This window comes from Magnolia sinica, chromosome 2 (genome assembly GCF_029962835.1).
Source record: "Magnolia sinica isolate HGM2019 chromosome 2, MsV1, whole genome shotgun sequence".
Lineage (NCBI taxonomy): Eukaryota > Viridiplantae > Streptophyta > Magnoliopsida > Magnoliales > Magnoliaceae > Magnolia > Magnolia sinica.
Window position 1 is genome coordinate 3,525,184 of NC_080574.1, and position 15,344 is coordinate 3,540,527.

A 15,344-nucleotide genomic window follows, 5' to 3' on the forward strand; every position below is an offset into this window, starting at 1 on the left:
GGCGCTGCTCGACCGGTCGAGAGCCTGGCTCGACTGATCGAGTGAGCCGCTCAACTCAAAGTCTAGCGTGCTATTATTTTTGGTGTTCGGGCCGCTCAACCAGTCGAGGGGATGGCTCGACCGGTCGAGGGGGTCCCTCGACCAGTTGAGGCCTCGACTCGACCAGTCGAGGTTACGTAGATCTTGCGCGGACTATTTAAATTTGAGGCAGTTTCCAGACTTTTTCGGACTAAGCGCGTAAGTGAAGTTTCCTAAACTATATATAGGGGTTCCTAGGGCTATTCTAAAATATTTTAAGGCTTTTTAAAAGTTTTCCAAGGGTTCCTAAGAGGGTTTTAGGGTTATCAGAGGTTGTTCGAATTGGGTAAGTCCTCTCTCTTGTAATTTCTATTTCATAATAGATTTTTGTCGCTTTGTGTTGTGATTTTTTCCCATAAGGATTTTCCACGTTAAATCTTTGTGTTATCTTGTGATTGCTTGACGCTATTAGATTGTTATTCTAGATCTATATCTGTGTGAGTCCGCAACACAAATCCCCAACATCTATAAGGTGTCCTTCAACTCTACAAAATTATAGTCGTTCTTCTTTTGAAATCCAACCAAAATAGCTTATTATTCCTTAAGCTCGGTGGTCTTGAAAAGTGTTTTGTTGTTGGCTGACAAAGCTTCTCGATTAGTTTCACCATGGCTACAATTTGAATTTCAAGCTGGATAGCAAATTACTACATTGTAGCCATGATGGGTTGGTACCCTTTTAATATCAAATGCTGTGTGCCTTAACATGTGAGGAAGAAAAAATAATAATAAGAAAGAAAACTTATATTGAGAATGGAAATAGAGAAGATTAGGAAGAAGAATTGTTATTATTTCTTTTTACCATAGAGATTACATTGCACTCTCTTATATATGCATCCTAATAAAGTTAGGGATAACTTACAATTAAATAACAATAATAATAGAGATAATTCTTAATTGAAAATGTTGTTGCAAAAATCTGGTTCACCCTCGCCAAGCTCCGAACACTCGCTCCGAGCCCTTTAAGCCCTGCATAGGAGAAGGACCAAGGAGACCCTGGCTAGAGTAGGGGACCCTCCGATACCAAAGTCAGGCTAGGTATCTGGGTCTAAGTAGTCTAATAGGGACTTAGGGTGTGAGATATTGTGTACCTGTCCTTGTGTATTTAATCGCTATTTATACCTTTCAATCGGAGCGGACGTGTCCGTCTTTCTTAGCACGATCTTGTCGTTTAACGACGATCAATACGTGTGCTGATTGTAAACAGTTATGCAGTTATTCTAAGATCGTGCGCCGACCGTTACTGGGGATGGTTCTTCAATAGGATCGTGGGTCACATCTCTGTGCCAGCTGACTTGTCGACTTTAAAGTCCATGCCCTTGCTGCTCGATTTGGCGCTGCATATCGGGGCTGAGTGCGAGCTTACTTCAAGCGGACTCGATTAAGTCAAGCTTAGCATCACCTCATCGGACCCCGCTACTCGGAGAGCACTACAAGTCAACTACAACTTGGGACAAGCTCTAGATTTTCCCATAACAGAAAAAATTATTAAAAGCAAAAATTTGAATTTAAAAATATACTTTTCAAATATTAAAATTTTAAAAAGGCTTGCCACGTGGGATTTAAGACATTAAAATTGCATTAGATTGGACCAGGTTTAATATCCGGCGAGATAGCCCATTGGGTTGCATTAGATTGGACCGCGTTTGATATCCCGCGTGGTAGGCCGTTGGGTTTTGGGTCTGGGTCAAATGAGGGCATTTGCATGGCCAGGGCCACCTAATGGATGGATTAGATTTCACACATGTGACCACTTTGAAACTCGTGGTGTCCAAATGGGCTTTCCGACATGCATGTGGCCTAGTAAACCACAATCGGTTTCCGAAACAATTCAAAATTTATATTTTAATGGGTCCTGAAATTAGATCCGGACCCAAGCCTTGCCTGACGTCTAAATATAACAATGGAACACTCCTTTTTCAGTGGGCTTTACCGCTCCATTTGAAAATTTTAAGCAAACCATATATCATAATCTAACCTCCCATCTTAAACCAGATCCACAGCACATCCACATATGCAGCTACCAAAGAATTCCTTGAGAATGACATACGGGGAAAGCCAGACATGGACGCGCTTGGTGCTCTTGGAGATGCTGGCTGGTATTGCATTCGAGCCATATTGTGGGCCACTGACTACCAGTTACCCAAGATTGTTGCTGCTTTCCAACGGTCGATTTCAACCAACGTGCACTACATGAAAACTGTCTTTTGCCTAAAGACTGAGAAAACCGCCGATAAAACCTTTACCGGCCATCAGAAAACTGCCGGCAAAAGCTCGGTCGGTAAAGGCTTTGCCAGCGGTCTGTCTTTTACAGGCAGTTGTGCTAGCCACCGCCTAGTGTAACATTTGCTGGTGGTTAATACACTTTTACTGGTGTTTTCTCAAAGCGCCAGGAAATCCCCTACAAGCGGCCAGTAAATGTCTACTGAAATGCCGGTATATGCCAGTATATTTGAGGGCTACTGTTTATATTTGATTGAAACCTATTATTATTATTATTATTATTATTTTACATATTTTATACCAGTAATTTGGATGTCATGCATACATCACAGTGGGCCCCATACATAGGACTGTAGGTCTGATAATCAAGATTCAGATTGTGTGAATGTGGGGGCCAAGGTCTGATAATCCAAAGTGTTGAAATAATGGCCTTCGCCAGGGATGGTGGATATCCAATATTCAAAGATCTGAACCATCTTCTGTTATGGCTTAGAACACATGGAAGAAAAATACATTAGTGGTGAAAACTCAAGAGAGAAAGGCCAAATATCAAAGGGTGATTCATCTACAGTGATCCCAACGTATCCCTGAAAACAGAACACTGTAAGATGCACTCTGAAATAGCATAATACCAAATGCATTTCATCAGTTCTGTGAGTGGACCAATCTATTTCTGAGCACTTGATAAGGCCCAAGAAATAAAAAGGCAAGCCTAGGCCCATATTGGACCACTACTGAGAAATGGCCTTATTCCATTCCACGGCCGTTCACGTGGCGTAATGCATGCCCATCAACCTGCTTCATTTCATGGGTTAAATCACTTACAAGAACACGTTAAATAAAATTAAAAAATAACAACTTCACCGAGGCCCTTGTTAAATAAAAAATCCTTCAAACGGTCGGGACACAGTATCTGTGCTCCATGCATAGGTAGATGCTTGGAGTGGCCTGGTGTGGGATTGGGAGCTATGGCTAACCTCTGGGTCCAAAAGAAGGCCTGATTTCTCAATGGACAAGGCCTCACATAGAAGTTGCTTAGCCGTGTTAATGTCAGTTTGGAGCCTTCTCTCTCATTGTCCTTGGAGATAGGCTGTGGGCCTGAGGTCCCATTACTCATATGGCCATCCACACATGTTTGGAGCTTCTTAAGCTTTTTCTTCAAGTACGTATTCCAGTAGTTCTTGATATCATTGTCTGTTCTTTGAGGGAGATAAGAAGCTAGGGCAGTGCATCTGAATTCAATCAAATTCACATAAATATAAGTATCTAAATTCTCAGAGACTACAAAAATCATTTCATCCATATCTATACAAAGGGAATTTATATTTACATGTCCATCTTTTTTTTCTTTATATATATCACTTCTCATGTTTGATTTGTAAAGAAAAATATAGATTTTATGAGATAATAATTAGGCTTTTCCAATTCTAAATTTCTCAACCACAAAATTTAAAGTCAATCTCAATAATAAGATATATTGAAGATTTTCACTTGTAAATCATACACACCACTAAAAATGAAATCTCTTGGAATCCATTCATAGTAGTACCTTAGGAAATAATTATCAAATAAAGATTAGGAATTCCTATTCTACTTTAAATGGATTCCTGGTTATCAAACAGTCATTTGGGCCCTTAGATGGGTATATAAAGATTGAAAAAGATATGGTGTTTTTACCTATTGCCCAAGAGAGCTTGAAGGTGGATATCTTCTCCTCCTCGAAGTTGCCACGTTTGATCCCAGGCCTAAGGTAGTTAGTCCACCTAAGCCTGCAACTCTTGCTACATCTAAGCGACCCTGGCAACACCAATCAAAAAGAGAAGATAGGTATAAAACAGGACTACCAATTTTCTTGGATTAAAGAATACAGGACAGAAATCTATAACTAAGGCTATGAGGAAACCATGAGTCTCCATTGGAATGTAGAAGATTGCTTGGCAAGACCTCTCTCACCATGCTTGACAAGAACTCTTACAGTCCTTTTCCAGTTTTTTCTTTCCCTGTGATAGAAACATGTCTTAAGATATCAACTTAAAACAAACACGAATACAATATCCTGAATCTTATCTTTACCTTTCTACATGTTGACATTGATTCATTGGAGTAAAATGGTGGATAACCCACAAGCATTTCATACATGATTTATGTCAAACAACCATTTTTTAATCCATAATGCAGTTCTTCAACAAGTACCTGAAGATGTGAAGCAGTTGCTGCAGCTCTGAGTCACCTAGAAATAAAGCTTGCCTTCTGACCATTTCCACTGCATAGAACAGATAATTGTATTAAGATCTAAATCATTAGAGAACATAAGCAAGAGAAATGGCTCAGCTGAAAGTGTAGATAGGTTCCCCAATTTGGCACATCCAAACACAACTAAATTAGCTTGTAGATGCTTAGTTTGGCTACATTGCAGTTGGCCGCACTACTGAACTAGATTGTGATAGTACAATGGAGAGAAAAATACTAGCAGATTTCTGAAAGAATCATCTCCGGTTGCCAAAACAAAACAAAAACAAAAACAAAACAAAAGCCAAAAACTCGGATTAAAATGGTGTTACCTGATACTGAGCTATAACCTTTTCCTGAGAATCTACATACATATGAACCTGCAGAAAGTAAGCAACAAGAAACATTCTACATAAATGCATTTGTACATAATTGCTCTTTAGTCTCGTATGAAAAAGACTGACCTTTCTCAGGGAATCTGTCATCTCTGCCTTTCGTTGATGGAGAAAATAACCTTGAAATACATAATTTAGTTAATAGGAAAGATCAAATTGTAGGCCAGCAAAGATCGAATTGTAATCACATTCCCAGTATTTATGATGCAGAAACATCTGTAAACATCAAATTGTAGATGAAATGACGCAGCAACTAGAGATATGCATATGCAACTCGAGGAAGTCCACCGATCAGATGACTCTGATTGTTCAACAGGGTAGATTTCTGATCCGTTGAACATTCACATTGGGATCCACCAGACGAATGATCTGTATCATTCATCAATGCAAAATATCCCCATCTGTACAGACTATTTGCCTCAAATGAAAATTCTGTTAATTCAGTCAAAGTTCATATAAAAGCTCAATAATATAGACATTCAATCACTTGATTCCCATACAAACAACTGGTTGGGAAAAACCATAAAACCATTGAAATACCAAAAACCGTCATGTATGGCATCAGTATACTCTATTTTCCCAAAATTCACCCAAACAATACATAAAATTCTCTGTTTCCCTCTGAAAATTTGAATGTGGAATACCCTTAAAGCAGAAGCAAAAAATTTGAATATGGGCACACCATAGAACAATTTGAGAGTGGACAACTACCGCTGATTTGACTATGAGGCCCACCTGATTTTCCTTCCTTTCACAGGCTTTTCATACCTACATAAGCAACAGAAATTACACAAATTTTATGAAAATAGTGGACAATACTCGCAGCAGAATCAACATGGCTCACTTCTAATAACAAACGATCGATTCCCCATGACGAAAATTCACAAAATTCATACATACCCATCAATGAAATCGAAAGAGCCTAGGGCTGACAACATGGCCCATGGCCCATTCACACTTGCAGTATACTGTGGATTCCATTCACTTTGAGATACTCTAAACTATACCGTCTAAGTTGCACACTCAAGCCTAAACAGAATAAAATAATAAGGATGTGGCGCTTCACCTGAACGGTCCAATTTGAAGCTCCTACATATCGTTTGTTTGTTTTGACCTGCATAGAAATTCTCAAATGGGCAACTGATTGTCCTATACTTAAACAATTCCATAATCAATCGTAATTGACATTCATCATCTAGATAGCTAATAACAAATTCAATATCAAATCCATTAAATTAATAACTTGCAACTTAACCTGTAAGCATACCAAATTCAATATCAAATCCATAAAATTAAGTGCCTTTATAGGTATAAGAATAAAATGAGATTAACAAACAAAAACAAAAAACACTGCATCTCACTCTTGGAATCAACGGGCAGATTTGGTAGTTCCACGCTAAGATCCTTGGGTCAACGTGAAAGCGGGCTCCAAAGGAGCTACTGCTCAGAGAGCATAGTTAGAGGTGTTGCCTCTTCTACCAAACGGGTTGTTGTTCTAAAGAAATTTAAACTAAATTTGCAAGCCAGAACATGCAGACGGAACATCAGCAGCCAACAAAAGATCCAAATGCAATCAAGATAAGGATAAGACCACAAAAGTGATCAAGAGTCTCAAATTGCAAACCTGTAAACTAGTTTGCGTAGCGTCTACTACTTTCTTGGCGAAGTCCTCACTTTCCAAATTCAACATACCAACCTATACAAAAAGCAAGGGATGTAAACATACTCATAGATCCCAAAAATGAATCATATCTAAATCTAAGGTGTACAACAAAATTAGAAAACAGGAAATTGAAGTCTGTTTTTCTTTCCTTTCCTTTTTCTGGTTCTTTTTGTGGGGAATGGAAAATATTATCAGTAGAAAATATAAAGAAGAGACAAAAGGAAAGGACCAGGTCTTGGTTAAATGTTGTTGGCATGTCAAACACAAGTCTAGAGGTTATTTAGGGTGTCAAGATTGAGCTGATTCATGGAACTGTATGGCATCATTAGCGCATTGTTTTAAGGTACTTGGACGATAACAATTTATTAACCAAATCAATTGAAAACACTGGAAACTTATTTTACTTGTTAATTTTTTATGGACTACTAGACTTTTCTTCTTAAAACTAAGAGAAAAGCCAACTATCCATTAAGACAGTGGATATCTGTTGTCAATTACAAGAGATGGCTTAGACACTGCATCTTTAGCAAGAGAATCAGCTATAAAATTTACAGATCTTGTAACAGTGTGAAAAAATGGCAGGCCAAGTCTCAGCCATAGTATTTATCAAATATTTATTTGCAAGCACTTAAAATGTGCTTCTTTATGCTGTTGAGACTAATCATGTTTGTCATCATGGAAATTAGAATTTTTTGGAAGAAGAGATTATAAGATTTCTAGGATTGGGGGCTTCTTTGTTCTAACTAGGAAGTCAAATGATAGGAGTCCTAAAAGGGTCATTAAAGGCTGATTCGGCAGATGACTTCTCCTTGGTGTATTCTGAAAATTTCAGAAACAATGGAATAGCTGGATCACATTTATTCACATATAGCCATGTGATAAATGTAACTGTTGGTAAAGGGCTATCAGAAATTTCAAGGAAGACCAAAAAGAAGAAGAAGAAAAGAATTGGGACTCAAGGACTGCATATCTGTTCTACATGGCTGGGTTTGGGTCGGCCAAGCATAAGCTCATTCCCAGTCCAGTTATTAATCAGGCTCAAATTAAAACCAAACCTACACCCACACTCATTCAGCTATAGCCATTTTCAGGCTGAGCTTGGGTCCCTGTTGGGTCTACCTGGTCCATTACCACCCCTACGTGGCCCGCATCTTTGCAATGCATACAGTGGGACACAACGGACTGATGCTCTGTACTTATCTGGAATGCTATTATATGTTTATAAATATCATACTTAATTGTATCACTCATCAGGCTAAATAAACACGGCAAAAAAAATCCAAAACTGTGGAAAGATTCAAAACACTACTCCTTCCACACATTCCAATGTGGCTCATAGGAGATCCAGGTTGTTCATCAGGCATGCCCCACGTGTATGCACCATGGTCCAAAAATCAGGCTGCAGGTAAGGTGTCTCGTATCGGTATCGGTTGGCGTAATGGTGCCCTCCGATACCGATACGGATACGGGGGTGTAACGGTGATATGGAGGCGTAACGGCCTGTAACGGTGCAATTTTATTTTTTTTGCCAAAAAAAATAAAAAAATATAGATTAAATCCGGAATATTCTAAACATTCCAAATGTGCATTCATTTATAAATTGGAACATGTTTATGGTGGCGTAACGGTCCACTCGGTGAGAAGTTGTATGGGACTGTCTGATTAATTTTTGAACCAGGTAACCTGAATTTGAATACAAAATTCATATATTTAAATTTCTAAATATCTAATTTATATACTTAACAACTTGATATCATTTCTCCTCAATAGTTCTTTAAAAAAATGAAATTAAATTCAGATAGATGGCGTTGCCAATTTGGGGTTGACTTGGAGGACCAATCTATGCTCCAAATCAGCCTCAAATTCATGCAATTTATTGCCATTATCCCACTTATGAATTGGTGGACATTTATTGGATAATGAATCATGAAAAAAATCAAAAGGCCTAATGTTAAAAAATAAAAGTCCACAAATTAACAATTAAAACTATTTAAACAATTTGATTTTGGTATTGTGAGTTAGCAATTGTAGTCCATAATTTAATTGGTAAATTTTAAGTTAATATATGTCTAGTGTACAATTTTTTAAGGGCCCGAATTAGGTGGGACTCAGATTATGAAGTGTAGCACAAGTGTCAAAGTTTTTTGGGCCCACCCGTGATGAATGTGTTATATCCACACCGTCCATCCATTTTGCCAAATAATTTTAGGGCATGAGCCCAAAAATGAGGCATCCAAAGCTCAGGTGGACTGCACTATAAGAAACAACAATAATTAAACGTCCACCATTAAAAATTTATTGGGGGCTACAAAAGTCTTAAATCAAGCTGACATGTGTGTTTTCCCTTCATCCACGTCAATGTGACCCAATTAATAGATTAGATGAAAAATAAACATTACAGTGGACCCAAAGAAATTTTTAATGGTGAGCATTCTATAACCACTGTTTCCTATAGTGTGGTCCACGAGATTTGGATCTTACTAATTTTTTGGATCATGATCTAAAATGATATGGCAAAATGGATGGACGGCATGGATAAAATATATACATTATGGTGGGGCCACGCGGCACGTGTACAAAACGTGTTACCCACTTGGTGTACCTGTGTATTGACGTCAGTAAGTCCTGTGGTTCTGATCATGATGTATGTGTTATATCTAAACCGTCCATTCATTTGACGAGATCGTCTTAAGGCTTGACACGAAAAATAATACAGATCTAATTATCAAGTGGACCACACTGGATTGAACGTCTACCATTGAAACCCTTTTTGGGATCACAGAACTTTTAGATCAATATGAAATTTGTTTTTCCTCTTCATTCAGGTCTTTTTGACCTTATGAACATATTGGATGGAAAATAAATCTTATGGTGGGCGTACGAATTGTTTAACGGTGAAAATCATCATCTCTGCTGCTATTTTTGGTGTGGTCCAGACGATCTTTGGATACGATTCATTTTTTGGCTAATGCTGTAAAATGATATTTAAAAATAGATGAACAGTGTAGATATAATAAATACATCACTGTGGAGCCCATGTAACTTTGATCTCCTTTGAACCGTTCGTACAAATCGGAGCTCGAGGAGTGTCAGCGCTCGTCTTAGCGTGACATGTACCTATAGCAGCTAAGCTGGCGTGTGGTACACTTGCAAAAAAAAAAAAAAAATGGGAGAGGGAAACTGAAAAGAAAAAAGAGGGAAAGAAGAGAAGAAAAAAGAGGGAAAGAGGGAAAGAACAGAGAGAGAGAGAGAGAGAGAGAGAGAGAAGAAGAAGAAGAAGAAGAAGAAAAAGAAGAAGAAGAAGAATAGAATGGGGGCAACACAACAGCATGGGTGGAGTGAAGAAGAAGAAGAAGAAGAAGGCCGCAGCCGCAGCCGCAGCGGGACCGCAGCTGCTCGAGAAGAGGAAGAGGAAGAAGAAGAAGAAAGAGAAGAAGAAGAAAAGAAAGGAAAACAAGTATTTTTTTTTTTTTTTTTCTTTTTTTTTTCAAGGCCCGTAATCGGCCGTTACCGTTACGTATCGGCCGATACAGCCGTATCGTAACGGATACGGGACACCTTGGTTGCAGGCATCAAGTGGACCACTCATCTACGATGAATGTGGACCATTGATCAACTCGTTCATACCCTTTTTTTAGGCTCACCCAATGATTGGGATAATTTATTGACAAGGGAGTATATATGGTTGGATTGGCATGATGAATGGCCCAAATCTCTCTTACACATAGCCAGGACATTTCTCCTCTTCAATGAAAGAATTTACGAACTTAACAGAATTGACTCAGCTGCTTTGAATTTCAAGTTTACGGATGCTACCCAAGACGGACTCGGCGGAGCTGCTCGAGACAGCAACTTCACCTTGACATCTTCAATGCTCCACAGATTGATCAAATACTATCTTAGCCTGATTGCTAACCCATCACCACCCCTAATGTCTAATTCAAAAAGTGCTGCCAACCCTAAAAAGGGTTTCGACAATGCAAATCCCTAATTAAGGATTCGACAATGCATATTCCTAATCAGGTATTCTAAATTGCAGAAAGCAACAACAAGAAGGGAAAATCCTTACATCATACTTGAGAATCCGAGATTCACGAGTAGCGGAAGGCTGAACTGCAACAGAGGGCCGAGGAGAGAGAGAGAGAGAGAGAGAGAGAGGCTCACCTGCAAACCAGTTCGTACGAACTTTTTCGAGAACCCATCATATGTGATGTGGATCAAAAATCTGAACCGTTCATGTGAAGTAGCACCTCCTGAAACCCTCTAGGTCCAAGTTTTACTTTGATCTAAAACTTTTATGGGCCATGAAAAATGCAAACAATTTCCTCCCTTGATTTGGATTTCTCTTTTCTATGGCCCACCAGAATATTAGATCGGGGTGAAAACTTGTGTTATGGGGTTTTATGGGATTCCGCATCACATGGACCATTGATTTGACACTCATGGCACGTGTGCAAAGGTGCGCACGTGCGTAGGTGCGAGGGAGCATGACTCTATATATATATATATATATATATATATATATATATATATATAACGGCCACCCCTTGACGGTGGCCGTTAAAACTGGTCGCCGGCAACGGGTAGCCCCATCGGTCGGCTAAGGCCCATTTTCTTGTAGTGGTGGGGTCATCCTATCATGTGGGTCCTCCCTCCGATGGGAGGACAACATGGTGGCAACTTTCCATTGTTCCTTCCTCTCCCATGAATCAATGGACCTCAATCTCTACGGCAATGCTGGATCCCTCCGCCTGCAGGACTTCATCATTCCTTATGAGGGGACGTCTGCTTTGTTCTTCCTCACATCTGGTGCAGATTTCTTAGAGCTCTACCTAGGGATGAGCATCAAAGATTCCAGGTGTGGCCTGGATCTTGAATGGCTTCAGATTAGTAGGAAGACCCAGCTAGTCTTGGATGCTGTGAAAAAATCTATCGGGCTCAGATTCAAGCCAGTAGAGTTGTGATTAGCAAAACATTCAGCAATCATGATTACTGTGGGAGTGTTATCTAATCTATAGCTCTATGATAAAATGATAGTAACAGTTAAAAGATTTCTGATGTGTTTGGATGAGCTAATAGTATTAGTAGCAATAGTCTAATATTGGGTTGGAATTCAATGCTTCCATAACCGTTTAGCTTTGTTTAAGAAGTGAAAAAAAAAAAAAAATCGAGTTTCATACAAATGCATTGATTTTCTTTTATACCACTGGGTGTGTTTGACCAGTATCTCAATTTCAATGAAAACATCTTCACATCGGACCATTTACCCTGTTTCCTAAACAGAGGCTTTTTCCATTTTCCTGCAAAAGAGCGATCATCTTCGTCTCCACACTTTTTTAAATAGGTTTCACCTTTTAACTACTGACCATCTCACATGTTATTAAAGACGTATAATGGTAATGGAAATTAAAACAAACAACCTTTTAAAAAAAATCTACAAAATTTCCTAATATTTTCAGGTGTGAAATTTGCCTTTATAATTTACTTTTTGGAATCCACCAATCCAAACAGGGCCTTACCCCAAAACAAGATTCGGGGTGGGGTGAGAATCAACAAAATTATCATTGGTTGCATTCATAGGCAAACTCCGATTTGGGTAATGCCCAAACGGTTCTCACATTCAAACTCAATCGCATTGGCTTCCAGGTACTCATGCTTGGGAGATGATAGCACATTTATCATCTTGATGTTGCAAGCACTCGCATCGGACTTGCACATGTGAGCTTCGAATCACATGAACACGGATCACATCATTTCTCATACCATGCTGCTGTAGGTGTACTTCTATAGCAAAACATTGAAAAAGGTTTCACCAGTAATCGGCACAGGAACACTTCCCATCTTTGAAGTGGTGGAACCGAACTCGGTCCCTGATGATGATCTCTCTCTCATAAATGCTTGAGATTATCTTCGTCACCGAATGGCAGTCGCTGCACACTCGAAGATTCTTCACAACCCGAATGGGTGATCCTTTGCACGTCCGAAGAAGCCCATATGCAATGGCCAATCGCTCGCTATGGAGACCCAGCACATGCTCCTTCTCCTCTTCATCAATGTCATGCAACACATCAGTAGTGGCTGCAACGTGTCCTGCCTCTCTCAACCTCCTGGCCATCCTATCCACCATCCTATATATCTCATTGCTTTCTGGGTGTGAGTCGTCTCCCATCACAAATTCATGGAGTGTGAAATTCACCTCTATAGAGCTCCAAGCATGCCTTCTCTTCACCTTCCTATTCTTCATCAAAGTCCTAATCTTACTTACACTAGACCATCTCCCAAGCGAAGCATATATGTTAGAAACCAGCACGTAATTCTCGCCACTCTTAGGATCAAGCTCAAGCAGCTTCCTGCTTATGTAGGCTCCAAGCTCTGTGTGGCCACGGGCCTTGCAAGCACTAAGCAATGTTCGCCACAGCACCGCGTTTGGCTCGATCGGCATGCTAGAAATGAAGTCATGCGCTTCGTTGATGCAGCCCGCCCGGCAGAAGAGATCGACCATGCAACCATAGTGCTCGATCTGGGGCTCGATCCTGTACTCGGACCGCATGCTGTCAAAGCATCGGCGGCCCTCGTCAATCAGTCCCGAGTGGCTGCATGCACACAACACGCTGGTGAATGTGACACAAGTGGGCCTTACGTTGGCACTTATCATGTCTGCAAACACTTGCAGAGCTTTCTTGCCATACCCATGTATGGCATACCCTCCGATCATGGTGGACCACACAAAAACATCCTTCTCATCCATCCGTTGAAAAACCCTATGGGCCTTATCCAATAGCCCACATTTCGCGTACATGTCCACCAGAGCATTCCCCAAAACAACATCTATTTCCACGCCCTTCCTATCAATGTAAGAATGCACCCATTTGCCCAAGTCCAAGGCCCCCAACTCCCCACAAACGCCCACAACGCTGGCTAGGGTGAACCCATCAATATCAACGTCTGAGATCTGCATTTCCCTAAAAAGAGCAAGCGCCTCATGTGGGCCACCATTCTGCGCGTACCCAGCAATCAGGACGCTCCACGAATTGGAATCTCTCTCAGCCATTACATCAAACACCTGCCTCGCAGAATCGACGCGCCCGCAGCTCACATACAACCGAATCAGGCCGTTGATCATGGGCACTTCAGAATCGTGGCCCATCTTCGTGATCTGCCCATGGATCTGCCTCCCTTCTTCCAACCTCAGCAAGCGGCAGCACGCTTTGAGCACAAACGCGAGCGTGTAGCTGTTGATTTGAGCCCCACTCGAGTGCATACGCTGGTATAGAGAGAGGGAGTTAAGTGGAGCATCGGTGAGAGAGTGACCCCTGATCATGGTGTTCCACATGAAGGTGTTTGGTTGGTGGGCCCTGGAGAAGATGAGCTGGGCATGGGAAACGTGGCCGGTTAGGGTGATGGCCGTGGACTCGATGAGCTTGCTTGTGAGAAAAGGGTCATGGTCCAGACCAGTCCGTACCATGTGGGCCTGGATGGGCTTCAGTTCCCTGAGGGACCCGCATTTCTTGATAAGGGACACGAGCGCTTCGGGCTCGTGTATCAAGGGATTGAAATGAGTAGTCATTGTGGCTATCTTGCGGCGTTGGCCTCTTTGTTCAATCCCTTCACTTGGCAGCGCTTTCTTAAAGTTATACGAGCCGAGGATAAAGGGCATTGCACTTTTCCCTTATTCGTTTCTTCATCCTCACATACTAGTTGAAGGCACACAACACAGTCCAAACTCAATACTATTGGAGCCGACCCATAGAGGACACCATTACCAGAGACAAAATATGAATCAGCCGTTAGATGATCTTTGTAACACTTATCTTGACCATTGCATCGATTTTTTCTGACCGCCCGATCGCCATAAATTATCCAATCAGTGGCCAGGATCAAATGTCTGGTGTATTTTAGGAAGGATCTCAATCCAGAGTATTTCACAGCAGATAAACGGTCCGGATCTATTACGTGTGTGCCACGTGAGGCGAAAATTTAGAATTTATTACCGATCTGAGCTGCCCGAAACGCGTTGTGTCGGAGAGCGCCTCCTCCATCATCTGTGTCCTCGGGTGGTGCATCCACATCGTGCCATCCATGAACTGGATCCCACTCGACCAGCAAGCATCCAATATCAGGTCCAGATCCGCCACGTTCAGGGCCGTCGGCTTTTCCAGCAGCACGTGCTTCTTCCTCTCAGCTGCCGACACCGCCCACCGCACGTGCAGGCTGGTCAGGAGAGGCGCGTACACGGCGTCGACGGACGGATCGTCGAGTACCGCGTCATAGCTACCGTAGATCTTGACGGAGTCCGGAAACCCGTTCTGGGCCGCAAATCACCTGGCCTTGTCGATCGAACGGCTGTCGACGGCGGAGAGGGTGGAGTTGGGAGCGAGAGTTATGGCTCTTGCTACCTTTCTTGGGAAGCAGAGTGGCTGGTGCACCTGACACCAGCTACATAGCTGCTGTATTGACGTCAGCAAGTTATGTGGGTCTGATCACGAGGTATATGTTATATCCAAACCGCCCATCCATTTGGCGAGCTCGTCTTAAGGCTTAAGAAAAAAAAATAAGACAGATCTAACTATCCAGTGGACCACACTACAAAAACCAGTGGGAGATTGAACGTCTACCATTGAAACCCTTTTTTGGGTCACGGATGTTTTGGATCAATATGAAATTTGTTTATCCTCTTAACTCAGATCTTTTTGATCCGTTAAAAAGTTTTGGATCAATATGCAACTCTTAACTCAGGTCTTTTTGACCTTATTATCAGA

At 41.2% G+C, this 15,344-nt stretch overlaps 2 protein-coding genes across 21 annotated transcripts; one reads left to right on the forward strand and one right to left on the reverse strand.

The window, feature by feature from the left end:
- Positions 1–1,921: 1,921 nt before the first annotated feature.
- Positions 1,922–11,549, forward strand: LOC131238003 (uncharacterized oxidoreductase At4g09670-like). The gene is made up of 2 exons (XM_058236133.1): positions 1,922–2,414; positions 11,207–11,549. Exons 1-2 carry the CDS (start codon positions 2,140–2,142, stop codon positions 11,547–11,549), a joined length of 618 nt encoding a protein of 205 aa, XP_058092116.1. The 5' UTR covers positions 1,922–2,139.
- LOC131232100 (transcription factor MYB58-like) lies at positions 3,367–14,982 on the reverse strand. Of its 20 annotated transcripts, XM_058228416.1 has the most exons (9): positions 14,577–14,982; positions 5,823–6,618; positions 5,658–5,690; positions 4,992–5,041; positions 4,860–4,907; positions 4,492–4,561; positions 4,252–4,298; positions 3,976–4,095; positions 3,367–3,530 (listed from the first exon to the last, which is right to left on the reverse strand). In XM_058228416.1, exons 2-9 carry the CDS (start codon positions 5,858–5,860, stop codon positions 3,517–3,519), a joined length of 420 nt encoding a protein of 139 aa, XP_058084399.1. In that variant the 5' UTR covers positions 5,861–6,618; positions 14,577–14,982; the 3' UTR covers positions 3,367–3,516. The 20 variants fall into 20 exon arrangements, 1 of the variants encoding a protein (XP_058084399.1); XR_009164761.1 differs by lacking the exons at positions 3,367–3,530; positions 3,976–4,095; positions 4,252–4,298 and having other exon boundaries at positions 4,491–4,561; positions 5,989–6,036; positions 6,547–6,618; positions 12,105–14,977; XR_009164767.1 differs by lacking the exons at positions 3,367–3,530; positions 3,976–4,095; positions 4,252–4,298 and having other exon boundaries at positions 4,491–4,561; positions 5,605–5,690; positions 5,989–6,036; positions 6,547–6,618; positions 12,105–14,977.
- Between the last annotated feature and the right edge of the window lie 362 nt (positions 14,983–15,344).